At 41.0% G+C, this 14,575-nt stretch overlaps 1 protein-coding gene across 3 annotated transcripts in view; it reads left to right on the top strand.

Moving 5' to 3' along the window:
- LOC123756099 (centrosomal protein of 164 kDa) overlaps positions 1 to 14,575 on the top strand; it is a 481,504-nt gene that overhangs the window by 169,050 nt on the left and 297,879 nt on the right. For all 3 annotated transcript variants that reach the window (XR_011230545.1, XM_069336540.1, XM_069336539.1), the window contains exon 6: positions 10,339 to 10,584. Coding sequence is in view for 2 of the 3 variants with exons in the window: in XM_069336540.1 (XP_069192641.1) it covers positions 10,339 to 10,584 (246 nt within the window). In the remaining variant the exon portion in view is untranslated. The remainder of the gene's footprint in view (positions 1 to 10,338; positions 10,585 to 14,575) is intronic.

The following is a 14,575-nucleotide window of genomic DNA, read 5'->3' as shown; positions in this document are numbered from 1 at the left end:
TTGGCGAGGGGTACATGCCGTTTTGGAACGAGGTGTAGATACTTCCACCCTAAATTGCACTTAAATTATGCCAATTTTCAGTTAGGGACAAAAAATGCTACAATCTTCGGTGTCCGGAATTCCACGTGAGAGGTACACAGCGTTATAGACGGGAAGATCAATATGACACTACTAGAATTTTTTTAGAAGAAGGCAGAAACAGAGTAGAAAATATAAGAGAGAGGAACAGTCAGATGGAACCACTACAGGATTACAGAGGGGAAGGGGAATACCCACAAGACTGGAAAACAAATTATCAACTAGCACACAGGTACTACACCACGGGAATTAAACCTCACTTCGCTGGAAGACAGAAGAGTTAGGGGGGACATGATCACCACATTCAAGATTCTGAAGGGGGATTGATAGGGTAGATAAAGACAGTCTATTTAACACAAGGGGAACACGCACAAGGGGACACAGGTGGAAACTGAGTGCCCAAATGAGCCACAGAGATATTAGAAAGAACTTTTTTAGTGTCAGAGTGGTTGACAAATGGAATGCATTAGGGGGTGATGTGGTGGAGGCTGACTCCATACACAGTTTCAAGTGTAGATATGACAGAGCCCGATAGGCTCAGGAATCTGTACACCTGTTGATTGACGGTTGAGAGGCGGGACCAAAGAGCCAGAGCTCAACCCCCGCAAACACAACTAGGTGAGTACAACTAGGTGAGTACACAACATCCGTCCTACTACCAAAACTGGATGAACCACTTCCAAAACAACACACCCTGAACCTGGGTAGAGTGGGGGAGAACTACCAAAGCCCACCAGAAGTGACTCGCAATGTGGGAAATCATTCATATTTGCAAAAGTACAAGGCTTGAAATCAAAATCAAGAAATAAAGTTAAGTTCATAAATGGCCTCCTAATAGAATCGAACTCAATATTTGGTGCATTTACAGAAACCCACGCAAAAGACCACATGGATAGTGAAATCTGGATTCCGAATTATAATCTATATAGATGTGACAGAGTAATTAGGTCAAGTGGAGGAGTAGGTCTGTATATTAAAGAGGAGCTGGCATGCACAGAGCTCTTGAACTTGTCCAATGAGGTGGTAGAGGTACTTGGAATCAAGGTAGAAAATATTAATCTAGTTATTATTTTAATATACAAACCGCCAGATGCAACAATAGAGGAATTCACTGAACAGATCCACAATATAGAGATTATCCTTGATAACCTAGCAAACCCAGTACCAGATATTATCTTTCTTGGAGACTTCAATCTACCCAGTTTAAAATGGAGAATAGTAAACAATAACATTATAGCAGGAAATCAACCTGAAAATAACCAACCACAGGTCAGAGAACTACTGAGATTCTGTGACAAATTCTCTCTCAGTCAGCAGATTACAGAACCAACTAGGAACAAAAACATGCTGGACCTGATATTCACGAACAATGATGAGCTAATTAGAGACATTACTGTCTCAGACACTACGTACTCGGACCACAAGCTCATTGAAGTGCAAACCAACATTAATAATGGTAGTAGGCCCAAGAGAAACAAGTGAGAAGGGTTATTCAATAAATTCAATTTTAATAATAAAAGGATAGACTGGGAGAAAATAAACAGGGAACTACAAACATTCAATGGGAAAATGTTCTAAGAAATAAAAATCCTACACAAGAAATAGAAAAACTGACTTCTGAAGCATATGAAGTCTGTCTGAAACATGTTCCTTTGAGGAAAGCCAGAAAGAGGTCAAATGTAGAAAGAGAACACAGACGACATTACAAAAGAAGGAAGAAATTAACGGAAATGCTTAACCCTCAAACCGCTAGGGGCCCAAATGGAATTCACACCCACAGGCGCAACAAAAAAAAAAAAATCCAAAAAATTCTTTCGTCTTATAGAAGTGTTCATTTTTGTTCCCTGATCACGGAAAAAATAACAAAAAAATCGTAGGTGGCATATTTTAGCCGCAATAGGGTAGGGAAGTTTGGCAAAAAAAGGGGCGTTGGCAGAGCCTTCGCCAGACGAGGTCTACTCCGCCCAAGCTGTCAGACGGCAGTTGCCACAAATATATTATTACCTAATTATTTCAATGTGTCCGATTGATTTTTTCTTAGTTTTTTTTTGCAGTAATATTATTCCATACAGTGAATTGTGGTATATTTATATAATTAAATGTGTGAACCATCGCTGTACTCAAAATTATGGTGTACATATTAGTGATTCAATGATTATGTTCATGAAACAATAAACAAATAGTTTTGCTGTTGTTACACTATATACACAGGTTATATATAAGTATCTGCATGTTTTGTTCACCATAACAAACTACTAAGATGGCCTTGTGAGTCGAAAAGCAACGAGGAGTGACCGCCAAATACCAGCGAGCCACTCACTGCCACTCCCTCCCTCAACACCACCTCACTCACCCTCATTCTCCTCCCACAATACTGTTTTTGCATTTATTCACTATACACAGACGTTATATATACGTATTTACATGTTTTGTTCACCATAACTGTACATCTAAGCTTGTATGGTGAGTAAAGGCACAAAGGCGTATCTACTCACACAGTCAGCTGATCGGCGGCCGCCCTCAAGGCCAGACGCACTAATATTTCTCCTCCAACAATATTGTTTGTGGTGTTATTACGCTATATACACATATTATATATAAGTATCTACCTGTTTTATTCACCATACCTGTACAAATAAGCTGGTATGGTACCCAAAGACCATAGTGGCCATCAGTAAACAACATGCCAAGTTGTGCAGACGACGCTCCTCCCTCATCAAATTGGCGGCTCCCAACCTACTCCTCTCGATGTTATCTCACACTATACACATGTTATATATAAGTATCTACATTTGTGTTCACCATAGCGAACTACTAAGCTGGTATGGTGAGTGGAGTCAATAAATGGTGGCCACACACAGTCAGAAGACGACGCCACAACCCTCCCTCCACAGCCTTGCTCCTCCCTCCATGGAGCACAGCGCTAAATATCACCACAGTCCTGCTATTATCAGAATCCTGGTCAGTTTTATCACAGTCAGGGGGGCTTCAGTAATACTATCACTGCTAAATAATAGCAGTATCATATATATTATGGCATTTGTAGGCGATGCTGTGGTCACAAGCTGAACAGCGGTGCTGTGAGCTCGTGCTGCGTGCGCCAGCCTTGGTGGCTTGCTCAATACTGACGCTGTAACACCCAAGAATGTTGGCCTGGATTTTTTTTCTAGGTGGCATCTGGTAACTATCGGTCGTGGCTGTACTATAGCTGCCCCTATCCCAGGCGGGGCGTTTAAATTATAGCACTAGACACGAAATCATATATAAATGATGTGCGCGGTTTCGGTTTTGTCACTGATATTATTTATATATGATTATGCGTGGTTTGAGGGTTAAGCAAACACGACACTCCATACAAAGAAGAAATAATTTAAACAGGGAGATTGAAGAAATCGAACAGAGACTGAAGCATTCCTATCAGACTGAAGAAAGGGAACTAGAACAGAAAGCAATTCAAGAAATAAAGAAAAACTAAAAATATTTCTTCACATATGCAAAATCTAAAGCAAAAACCACTGCCAGTGTTGTACCTATTTGTATTAGTGAAGGTTCATACACTGAGGATGACAAAGAAATAAGTGAGATCCTAAAAAACCAGTATGAGTACATGTTTAGCACTCCAATACACAGCATGAAAGTGGAAGACTTTGGACAATTTCTTTGAGTAATATCCAAACACCTGTAAATATAACTGATATCAACACGAGAGTAGCAGATTTTGAAAGACAAATTGCATATATGCCCATGCACTCAGGCCCGGATCCAGACTCTTGGAATTCAATATTTATAAAGAAATGCAAAGTGCCAGTAGCACAGGCACTCAGTATAGTGTGGAGGAAGAGCTTGGACATGGGGAAGATACCAGACGTGCTGAAAGCAGCAGACATTGCCCCTCTACACAAGGGAGGTAGCAAAGCATTGGCAAAGATTTATGGACCTGTTGCACTAACGTCCCACATAATAAAAGTATTTGAGAGGGTAATCAGGAGTCAGGTCACTAGATGCATGGAAACCAATGACCTCCACAATCCAGACAAACATGTATTTAGGGAGGGAAGATCATGCCTCTCACAGCTACTTGACCATTATGACAAAATCACTGAGGCATTAGAAGAAAAACAGAATGTAGATGTTTTATACACAGACTTTGCAAAGACATTCGACAAATGTGACCATGGAGTGATTGCACACAAAATGAGGTCAATGGGTTTAACTGTTAAAGTAGGACGCTGGATACTCAATTTCCTGTCGAACAGAACACAGAGTAATAGTCAATCAAATAAAATCGAGTCCAAGTGCAGTTAAAAGCTCTGTACCTCTAGGTACAGTCCTTGCACCACTGCTGTTCCTTATTATCATATCAGATACAATGGGGCCTCGACTTATGATGCTAATCCATTCCCAAAGATTGATCGTAACTCGAAATATCGTAAGTCGAAGCGATTTTTCCCATAAGAAATAAAGGGAATTGAATTAATCCGTTCCCACCCTCGAAAATATTAACATACAAATACATTTTATACTGAATACAATGTTTTATTCTAACTACAATACAGTACCTAAGTTGATCTTACCTTTATGGAGGGCTCTTGATGGCGTATGGAAGATGGTGATATTGTGGGGTATCTGGGGCTTGACTCAATTATTTAATTAATCAATTTAATATCGAAGGACCACCCACTTTTGAGAAAAGAGGGAAACTAATAAAAAGTGATCATTAGAAACACAAGGAAGAACCAGTGTCTATGGCTAATTATTAGGAAGCATAATCACTTAAATAATTAATGGGCTGTATAGATAATTAACTTAAATCAAAGCCTCAAACACCTACATTGGGGGGGTATTGCTAGAATTTCATATACGTCTAGGAACTAGTGTGGTTCGTGCACCAGTTCATTGTTGAATAAAGAATATTATGACCAAATTATTATAGAATCAATAGGTAAATTCAAATAGAAAATATTAATGATTGTTAGAATTAAAGAGCAATCATCTAAGTAAACACATCCATCTCCAGTTCACATGGCAAGTACTCATTATGATAATATTATGGATATGTAGAATAAATTGGAACAATTAAATGTGTACAAAAAGTCTTAGCTTTAAGACGATTTCTATGACATCGTTCATGCCTCGTCCTCATGATCTCAGGATCTCCACATAGAAGCCCTTAGAGGTGAATAACACGAATGTAGTTAACGGCTCGTTGACTCCTCACATACGAGCTGTAATTTAAAGGATACCTGGTTGATGCCTGGTTGATGGGGTTCTGGGAGTTCTTCTACTCCCCAAACCCGGCCCGAGGCCAGGCTCGACTTGTGAGAGTTTGGTCCACCAGGCTGTTGCTTGGAGCGGCCCGCAGGGCCACGTACCCACCACAGCCCGGCTGATCCGGAACTTCTCTTAGAAAACCGTCCAGTTTTCTCTTGAAGATGTCCACGGTTGTTCCGGCAATATTTCTTATGCTCGCTGGGAGGACGTTGAACAACCGCGGACCCCTGATGTTTATACAGTGCTCTCTGATTGTGCCTATGGCACCTCTGCTCTTCACAGGTTCAATCTTGCATTTTCTTCCATATCGTTCACTCCAGTACGTTGTTATTTTACTGTGTAGATTTGGGACCTGACCCTCCAGTATTTTCCAGGTGTATATTATTTGGTATCTCTCTCGTCTCCTTTCTAGAGAGTACATTTGGAGAGCTTTGAGACGATCCCAATAATTTAGGTGTTTTATCTCGTCTTACGTAGCATTGAACTAGGCTACTTAAATCTCAATATTTATGAAAATAGAAAATAAAGATTAATGCGGTACTAACATTGGATTTTTAGTCGTCTTGCTATGTAACGACAGACTGCCCACGAAATATACAATCTCTAATGATGCATCAAGAAAGAAATATATACTTAACGATGAGTGCAGTGTATGCTGAAGTCTGCCGGTATCGCATCTCAGTCTCAAACTTCCACAATGTTGTACACGTGGTTGAGAGTTTGGCTTGAATATCGACGCGTTATTATTTGACCGAGCACTGTAGATCACGTGGAAGAATAATTATTCGTTCTAAGCTGAGTATCAGTGTAATTCTTGCTGATAATCCCAACGTCACGTGTCTCAGACTCTGACGCCACGACTTTCCTGTCCAAGTACGGGCGTTCGCTGCTCACTCCGCAACACGAGCCCGCCACACACACAATGGCGTCTCCTTCTCCCTCAACCCGCGTCCCGCATTCACCACAGAAATTATTTATCACGAATAATACTATTTCGCGCAATTGTGGTTGAAATACTTTAATAAAGACTGGGTTGTGATTCTAGGGATTTAAATATTATTGCTTTCTCGTCTTATGATGGTAAACGAGAAATGGAGAAGATTTTAGTTTTCTCCATGGCATTCACGCGTGACAGAAAAACTATTACTTGATAACAATTGTAACTAAAAACTCTTGATTTAGAATTATTTGGGAGTTATGTTATCCATAAATAATTATCACATGGAATACTGATGATTTTAGAGAACCACATTCAATTCTCTAACACACTGGCAATAAATGTGTTTAACTAGATATAAGCTGATGCAATACTGTGCTTGGTTTCGTAAGAATTCCAGCATCCATATGTAGATATAATGGTTAGTTTATGTGAACATTACTGTTAGTAAGTTTTAGTGACTACTGTAGTTAGTATATAATAATACTGATTTATTATAATACAATAGTATTGTATTAGTGTTGGAAATTTCCAACAGGTGATGAGATAGGAAGAGAGTTGTTACTGTTTGGAAGGGGAGTTCCCTTCCATTATCACATCAGGCAGTGATGTTTTCTCTGGGGTACTCTCTCTCCTACGTTTTGCCTGATTACCACTAAGACCTGGTTGTGGTTCAGTGCTTGTTTGTTTCACTACAAATTTGTCAAGAGACATTTGTTTTTCCCTTCGTTTTAACATTTGTCTGTAATGATGCATCACAGTGTCATTGAATAGGTTAAGGCAACGCCCTACTGCATCTTGATTTGGGTGATTCGTTTCAGCAAAGGTTTGCAATTCTTCCCAAGCTGCACACATTTTCTTAATTGTTGAGAAGAAACATTCTGTACTCTTGTTTCTGCTCTATGGTCATCCTTACATGGGTTTTCATATGTTGAGCCTTACCACTGACTTTCCTGGGACTCATGGCGTGATGTATAATAATTACTTTAATGTTCAAAATGCAAAAAATCACCACAAACGCGGAATTTCTTATAGGCGCGATCGTCACTAAGCGGGCAGCTGTAGTAAACTGAGGCAGGTCAGACCGCGTGACCGGGAACCATGCGCTCGGTTGACCCGAACGTGTACCAACAAATATCGAAAGTCGACGACACCATCGGATGTCGAGTCGCATTTTTCGATGAAATTTTCATCGTAACTCGAAATTATCGTAAGTAGGGGCAATCGTAAGTCGAGGTGCCACTGTATAGACAAAAATACAAGTCACAGCTTCGTGTCATCCTTTGCAGATGATAAAAAAATCAGCATGAAAATTACCTCTGCTGAAGACATTGAAAAACTACAAACAGACATTAACAAAGTTTTCGATTGGGCAACAGAAAATAACATGATGTTTAACGGTGATAAATTCCAGGTACTCGGATACGGCAAAAATGAGGATCTGAAACATAATACAGGGTACAAAACACAATCGAATCTGCCCATAGTAGGAAAACAGCACGTCAAGGATTTGGGAATAATGATGTTCGACGACCTAACGTTTGGGGAGCATAACTAAGCAAGTATTGCGTCAACCAGAAAAATGATAGGATGGATTACGGGAACCTTCAAGTCCAGAGATCCCATCACAATGGTTGTACTCTTCAAATCACTTGTGTTGTCTCGTCTTGAGTAATGCTTAGTACTCACTTCCCCCCTTCAGAACAGGAGAGATTGCTGAAATAGAGGGAATACAGAGAACATATACGGCACGCATAGACGAGATAAAGCACCAAAATTATTGGGATCGTCTCAAAGTTCTCCAAATGTACTCACTAGAAAGGTGACGAGATACCAAATAATATAAACATGGAAAATACTGGAGGGACAGGTCCCAAATCTGCACAGTAAAATAACAACGAACTGGAGTGAACGATATGGAAGAAAATGCAGAATAGAACCAGTGAAGAGCAAAGGTGCCATAGGCACAATCAGTGGACACTGTATATACCTCAGAGGTCTGCAGTTGTTCAACATCCTACCAGCGAGTATCAGAAATATTGCCGGAACAACCGTGGACAGCTTCAAGAGAAAACTAGACTGTTTTCTTCAAGGAGTGCCAGACCAATCAAGCTGTGGTGGGTATGTGGGCCTGCGGGCCGCTCCAAGCAACAGCCTGGTGGACCAAACTCTCACAAGTAGAGAGTAGAAAAACTCCCAGAACCCCATCAAGCAGGTACTAAGTGGCTCCCAGAACTGAAGGGCAAGAGCTACAAGGAGAGGTTAGAGGCATTAAATATGCCTAAACTAGTGACAAGAAAAAAGGTGATATGATCACTATGTACAAAATAGTAACAGGAATTGACAAAATCGATAGGGAAGAATTCCTAAGACCTGGAACTTCAAGAACAAGAGGTCATAGATTGAAACTAACTAAACAAAGATGCCGAAGAAATACAAGAAAATTCATTTTCACAAACAGAGTGGCAGACGGTTGGAACAAGTTAAGTGAGAAGGTGGTGGAGGCCAAAAACCATCAGTAGTTTCAAAGCATTACATGACAGAGTGCTACGTAGACGGGACACCACGAGTGCAGCTCTCATCCTGTAACTACACTTAGGTAATCACTGAGTGCGGGATGATGCAAACGGCGTCAATAATTAAATGATTTGTAAAAATTAAATTTATTGTCTGAATATTGTGGAGCTTGTTTTAATGTGTGTGCCAACGTCTTCACATTCTCAGTTTACTCCACATGGCATCCCAATCCCGCCGTGTGGGCGCCCACCTATGCCGGAGGCTCACTGTTCTTGTGACCTTGCTCATGACAGCCGCGGCCTCCCCTCGAGTCAAAAAGTTTCGTCGTTCCGGTTATTTTTATCTCGGATATTTGTTGTTACCGGCTTTATAAACACTGCAAATTGTTTTCCAGATGGATACTAATCAAGAACAGAACCAATCCATTATGAAAGCACTGAAAGAAATATGTATGATTGTAAAGTTATTGAGTGTTCGCTGAAAGTATAGAAACGTGAGACTATGTTCTTACATGAAGATAACTCTTTACAGCATTTTATTGCAAACAATTTGATACCAAATTGAATGACATAGCTTGGAAATTGAGGTGAGAAAGCTGAAGAGAATAAACATTGCAGTGGTGAGCTCTCAGGCAACGCTCGGGATATATTGCAGTGCGTGGTGGGTCTAAAGTATAGGAAAGTGAGACTTATATGTTCTTATATGCAAATATTCACTTAGAGCATTCTATTACAAACAATTTGATACCAAATTGAATGACATAGCACGAAAATTTATATCAGAAAGCTAGAAAGAGTATAAACAGTTGTAGGTGGTGGTGGTGGGTTCACGCGCAACACTCAACCAACCTTAAGGTGCATGGCGGGTTGCTCACTGGGCCACCGATAGTGTTAATAGCAAATCAGAAGTTGGGAAGCGACACATACACTCTTCTCACAATGTTCTTTGTGTTCCTCTGGCGACAGCTTACTATCCAAAACCACCTCTAGGTCACGCTCTTTATTAGAGTTCTGTAATTTCTTTCCACATAATTTGTAAGTTGTGTGTGGTCTGTTTTCTCCAAATTCCATATTTCATACATGACATTTATTCACAATGAATTCCATTTCCTACTTGATGATCCAAGCACTTATTTCATCTAGATCAATTTGAAAGGCATTACAATCGTCTGTGTATCCTATCTTCCCCAGTATCTTAGCATCATCTGCAAACATGTTCATATAACTCTGTATTCCTTCTGGTAGATCGTTTATGTAGAAATGAACATTACATGTGCAAGAACCGAACCCTGTGGTACTCCGCTAGTAACACTCCTCCAGACAGATACATTGTCTATGATTACTGCCATCATCTGTCTGTCAGAAAAAATTTCATCCATGTCAGAAGCCTCCCTGTCACCCATCCAGCATGTTCTAGAACAGCCTCCTGTTCTTGTGGTGACTGACTTCTAGAGAGATATACTAGCTTGCAGAATTGTGATTAGCTTGCGTCATGATTACTGATGTACAGAATGATGACTGGTTTGTATGTTTCAGGTGTGGGTAACCCTCTCTTGAGAAGACAGCTTGCACACAAGGAACAACAAGCCCAGAGCGATGGCCTGCAAGGACATCGCACTCAGAGTGGAGAGAGAGCAACAAACACTAAAACACAGGCACAGAGTGCGAGGCATCAACAAGACAAAGATGTCATAGATGGATTGGGGTCACCACCAAAATCTATCTTGAAGGATCCAGTGTTGGCACGTGGTGGAATGGACAGAGCGATATTGGAGCAAGAAGGTATTTAGTGCACATTGTTACAGTACTCTATTATTTTCTCTATACATGTGAAGGGTAAATTTATGTGAAATACTGAATACAATATACAATGTATTTGTGATTACCTGTTTGAGTTTGTCTGCCTTTAACCCTTAACATTCTCGGGGTCTAATATCCTGCCATCCGCACAGGCGCATGTCATTTTGAAAAAAAAAAAAAAAAAAATTTTTTTTTTGCTAATCTGTTAAGTTCTGTTCACTGATCACGGGAAAAATAAAAAAAAAATTCTATTGTACTTACTTTTGTTGCAATAGAGCCGAGAAGCTCGGTGATGACGTCACAATCTGCATGTTCGCTCATGCAGTACACGCCCGGGAGGTGTTGCGCGCGGTCCTCAAACAGCCAGAGTTGCCACAAATATATTTTCGCGCTATTTATTTACAATGTCTAAGCGCATTTTATCTAATTTTTTTTCACTAATTGTGTTTCAAATACTGTTTGAACATATTTTGTATCAATAATTGTTGCATATTTGAGTATACACAGGCGCACACAAATGTTTTCAATTACGGCAATATAATATGTCATTACAGTCTATTATATTGTATGTTCTGCTTATATTTGTATATATTTACACACACGCACACGCTATCTGCTTATATGTTTACATATTTACACACTCGCACACGCTATACACACTTTGAAGCACACTTAGAAGATTTCTAGACTGTGGTAGTCATTGAAGCAGTCGACAGCACATAATGGGATACCACACGTTTCACACCATGTTTGCACAAGCTTCCGTTTCTTGTCTCTACGTGTCGTTGTTTTACACACCAAGCAATCACGTTGGGCTATTGCACGCTTCACACCAGGTGGCAAATACTTAAGTTTGTGTGCTAGGAAGCCTTCAGTGTGAGCGAGGCGTGGAGTACCAGCATGCTGCAACAGTGGGTTTATGATGGGCCGCTGAATACCTGGGACATCTTTTGCAAACTTTCCTAATAACTGTATTGCAGCATCAAATACAAAGTCACGGAAAGTGGGCTTACGTCCAGTTCTCACAAGGTACATGTTGAAACAGTTCAGCATGCTCATGTCCACAAGATGGAAGAACACTTTTTTCGTCCACCTACATGTCTTCCGCACACACTCTGCAGTGCCAATCATCATGTCTGATTTATCAATCAACCGCATGTTGATATTATAGTCTAAAACACAGTCTGGCTTATATAGTGGTGCGTTTGTTTTATGGCTCACTTTCCCACTGTTCACCATTGTTCCATCATGAATTGTTGTCAACAAGTTCACCTCTCTTTTGTCTTTCCACCGAACTGACAGAATGTTATCACTTTTCCTTCTCTGACACTCACCAACTGCAATGTCGTTGTCAAACACAGGCATTTCCCTTCATTGTGGCTTTACTGTACCAACCAATCCGGTTCTATTTTCTAGCAAGAACCGAGCTAGCAAGGGACTTGTATAGTAATTATCTGTGTATAAAATGTGTCCCTTGTTCATCCACGGAGCCATGATGGTCTTCACTACACTCCCCGAGAATCCATGTTCGTCGTTACCGGGAATGTCTACATCACTAGCCGAGTACAGAATCATGTGTAACACATATCCTGTCTCACAATCACAAAGAACAAAAAATATCAGGCCAAATCGGTTTCGTTTTGAGGGAATGTACTGTTTGAATGGAACACGTCCCTTAAAAAGTATGAGAGATTCATCAACCACCAGCTTCTGTGCTGGTACGTAAAAATCTCTGAATTTTCCAATAACATCGTTCATGTAGTACCTCACTCGCCACAGTCTATCATCAGGTGTTCGGTCCTGAACACTTCCAAAATGTAGACACCTGAGGAGTATCTGAAACCTGTCTCGTGACATATATTTCCCGAATAAAGGTGTTGGTATTGTCTTGTCCTTGCTCCAATAGTCATTTATTGCATGTTTGTGACAGTGCTTCATCAACAAACAGAGTGCCAAAAACACATACATTTCCGCCACTGTGGTATTTTTCCAACGCTGCAGTCGTGAAAATTCTGTGATTTGCCTCTCAATCAGGTAAGCAGCATGCAGGTTCGTTTGGTGTACAATGTATTCCATGAGTGGTTCATCATAGAATGCTGTAAAATATTCCATCTCAGCCATGTCCTCACCTTGATTAGGGAAAAGGTTTGTAATCCCTACATCTTTATCGTCAAAGTGAGGAATATTAGGAATAAAATCGTCACCATCACTCCACTCAAGTACACCAGGCGTCCTGCGAGATGCAGAGGAAAGACGGCGAGGAAGCGATGCATACCGGCGACCAGGAGCTGAATACCGTCTGCGAGAAGCACGGCGGCTACGTGCACGTGAGGTGGGTGCACGTGAGGTGGGTGCACGTGAAAACGAGGGTCTTGGTCCCTCATGTGGTGCCATGCGGTGGCGCTTGGCCGGGCGAGATGCTGCTGACGCGACAATTTCTCGCCCAGTTACACCACTGGTACCAGCCACAGGCTCAATAAAACTTTGATCTGAGTCACTAAACCCAGAAAAGGAGTCACCTCCCTCTGACTCGTCACCCTCAAACAGAAAATATCCACAGGAACTGTGAGGTAGTGGTAGAATTGGGGTAGAAAATGGGCGAGGAGGCATGGGAGAGCGTATAGGCCTCGCCATGGCATGGCGGTCATTCTCACTTTCACTGCTGCTGCTACTATCACCCGACAACTGTGTATAATCCTCATCGTTGTCTGAATCGTCAAACACACTTTCTTCACCTTCAGAGAATAATTCGTGGGCTATTTGCTCTGGGGTGAGGGACTGAGTGGTGCGTGCCCGTGAGGCGTTTGACCGTGCGCTCGCCATGGTGATTCTCGCTAAACTGAGGCCTCCCATGCCTTCGGATCGTGAGCGGGAATTTTTTTCAAAATGGCCGCTGTTTACTAGAGCCCCTGGGCAGCGTATGGGACCCCCAGCTACACCGCGGGCCATTCAAATCGTGCGCGGTACCCATACACTTCATATGAAGTGAAGCGCAGTTGACTGGTAAAACGATTTACACTTCATATGAAGTGATGCGCACTTTAAGGGTTAATTACCTAAGAGTAATTATTTAAGTGCAGTTACAGGGTGAGAGCTAAACTCGTCCTATTCCATCTTCCCAATAGCCTTTGTCGTTTGACACTTTCAAACTAGTGATCGCTTTAGCATTTACTGCCTTCTCATTTAAATTGTTCCAACTTTCTACAACTGTGAATGCAAAAGAGAACTGTCATAACATTTCCAAACTGTGTTTGTGCAATATGAAATCTTCGGGAAACCAGACACAATAGGAGTTCCCGAGAACAACATAGACCACATAGAGGTGTCCAGAGACGAAGTGGAAAATATGCTCAAGAAGCTAAGTAAGCACAAAGCAGTTGGCCCAGATGGAGTTTCATCATGGGTTGTGAAAGAAGGTGCACCTGAGCTCAGCATTCCACTTCAACTGATTTTTCAGGCATCCCTGTGTATAGGAGTTGTAGCTGATGTGTGGAAAAAGGCTAACATAGTTCCAATCTACAAAAATGGCAGCAGGGAAAACCCCTCAATTATAGACCTGTATCATTAACAAATGTAATAGTAAAAAAACTGGAAAAATAATTAAAACTAAATGGGTAGAACACCTGGAGAAAAAATGATATAATAAGACACACAGTATGGTTTTCGATCTTGAAGATCTTGAAGATTACTCAATTTCTATGATAGAGCCTTGAAAAAAGGTGCTTGGAAAAAATAAGCTCAGTAGCACTAGAAATATGTTCAAACCACATACCCCTAAGAAAAAAGAGGAAGAGATGCAGATTGGAATGGGAACGTCGTTCCCTATATAGGCGAAGAAAATGAATCGCGGAACAACTTGAGAGTCGCACCCTATCTCAAGAACGGCGAAGAAGGTTAGGTAGAGAAATAGAAACAATTGAACTCAAGCTACAAGAATCATACAAAACCCAGGAGAGGCAAAGAGAGCAAAAGG

Source organism: Procambarus clarkii, chromosome 36 (assembly GCF_040958095.1).
Source record: "Procambarus clarkii isolate CNS0578487 chromosome 36, FALCON_Pclarkii_2.0, whole genome shotgun sequence".
NCBI classification, from domain to species: domain Eukaryota; kingdom Metazoa; phylum Arthropoda; class Malacostraca; order Decapoda; family Cambaridae; genus Procambarus; species Procambarus clarkii.
The sequence above is the reverse complement of the archived record's forward strand: the minus strand, read 5'-3'. Positions and strand labels throughout refer to the sequence as shown.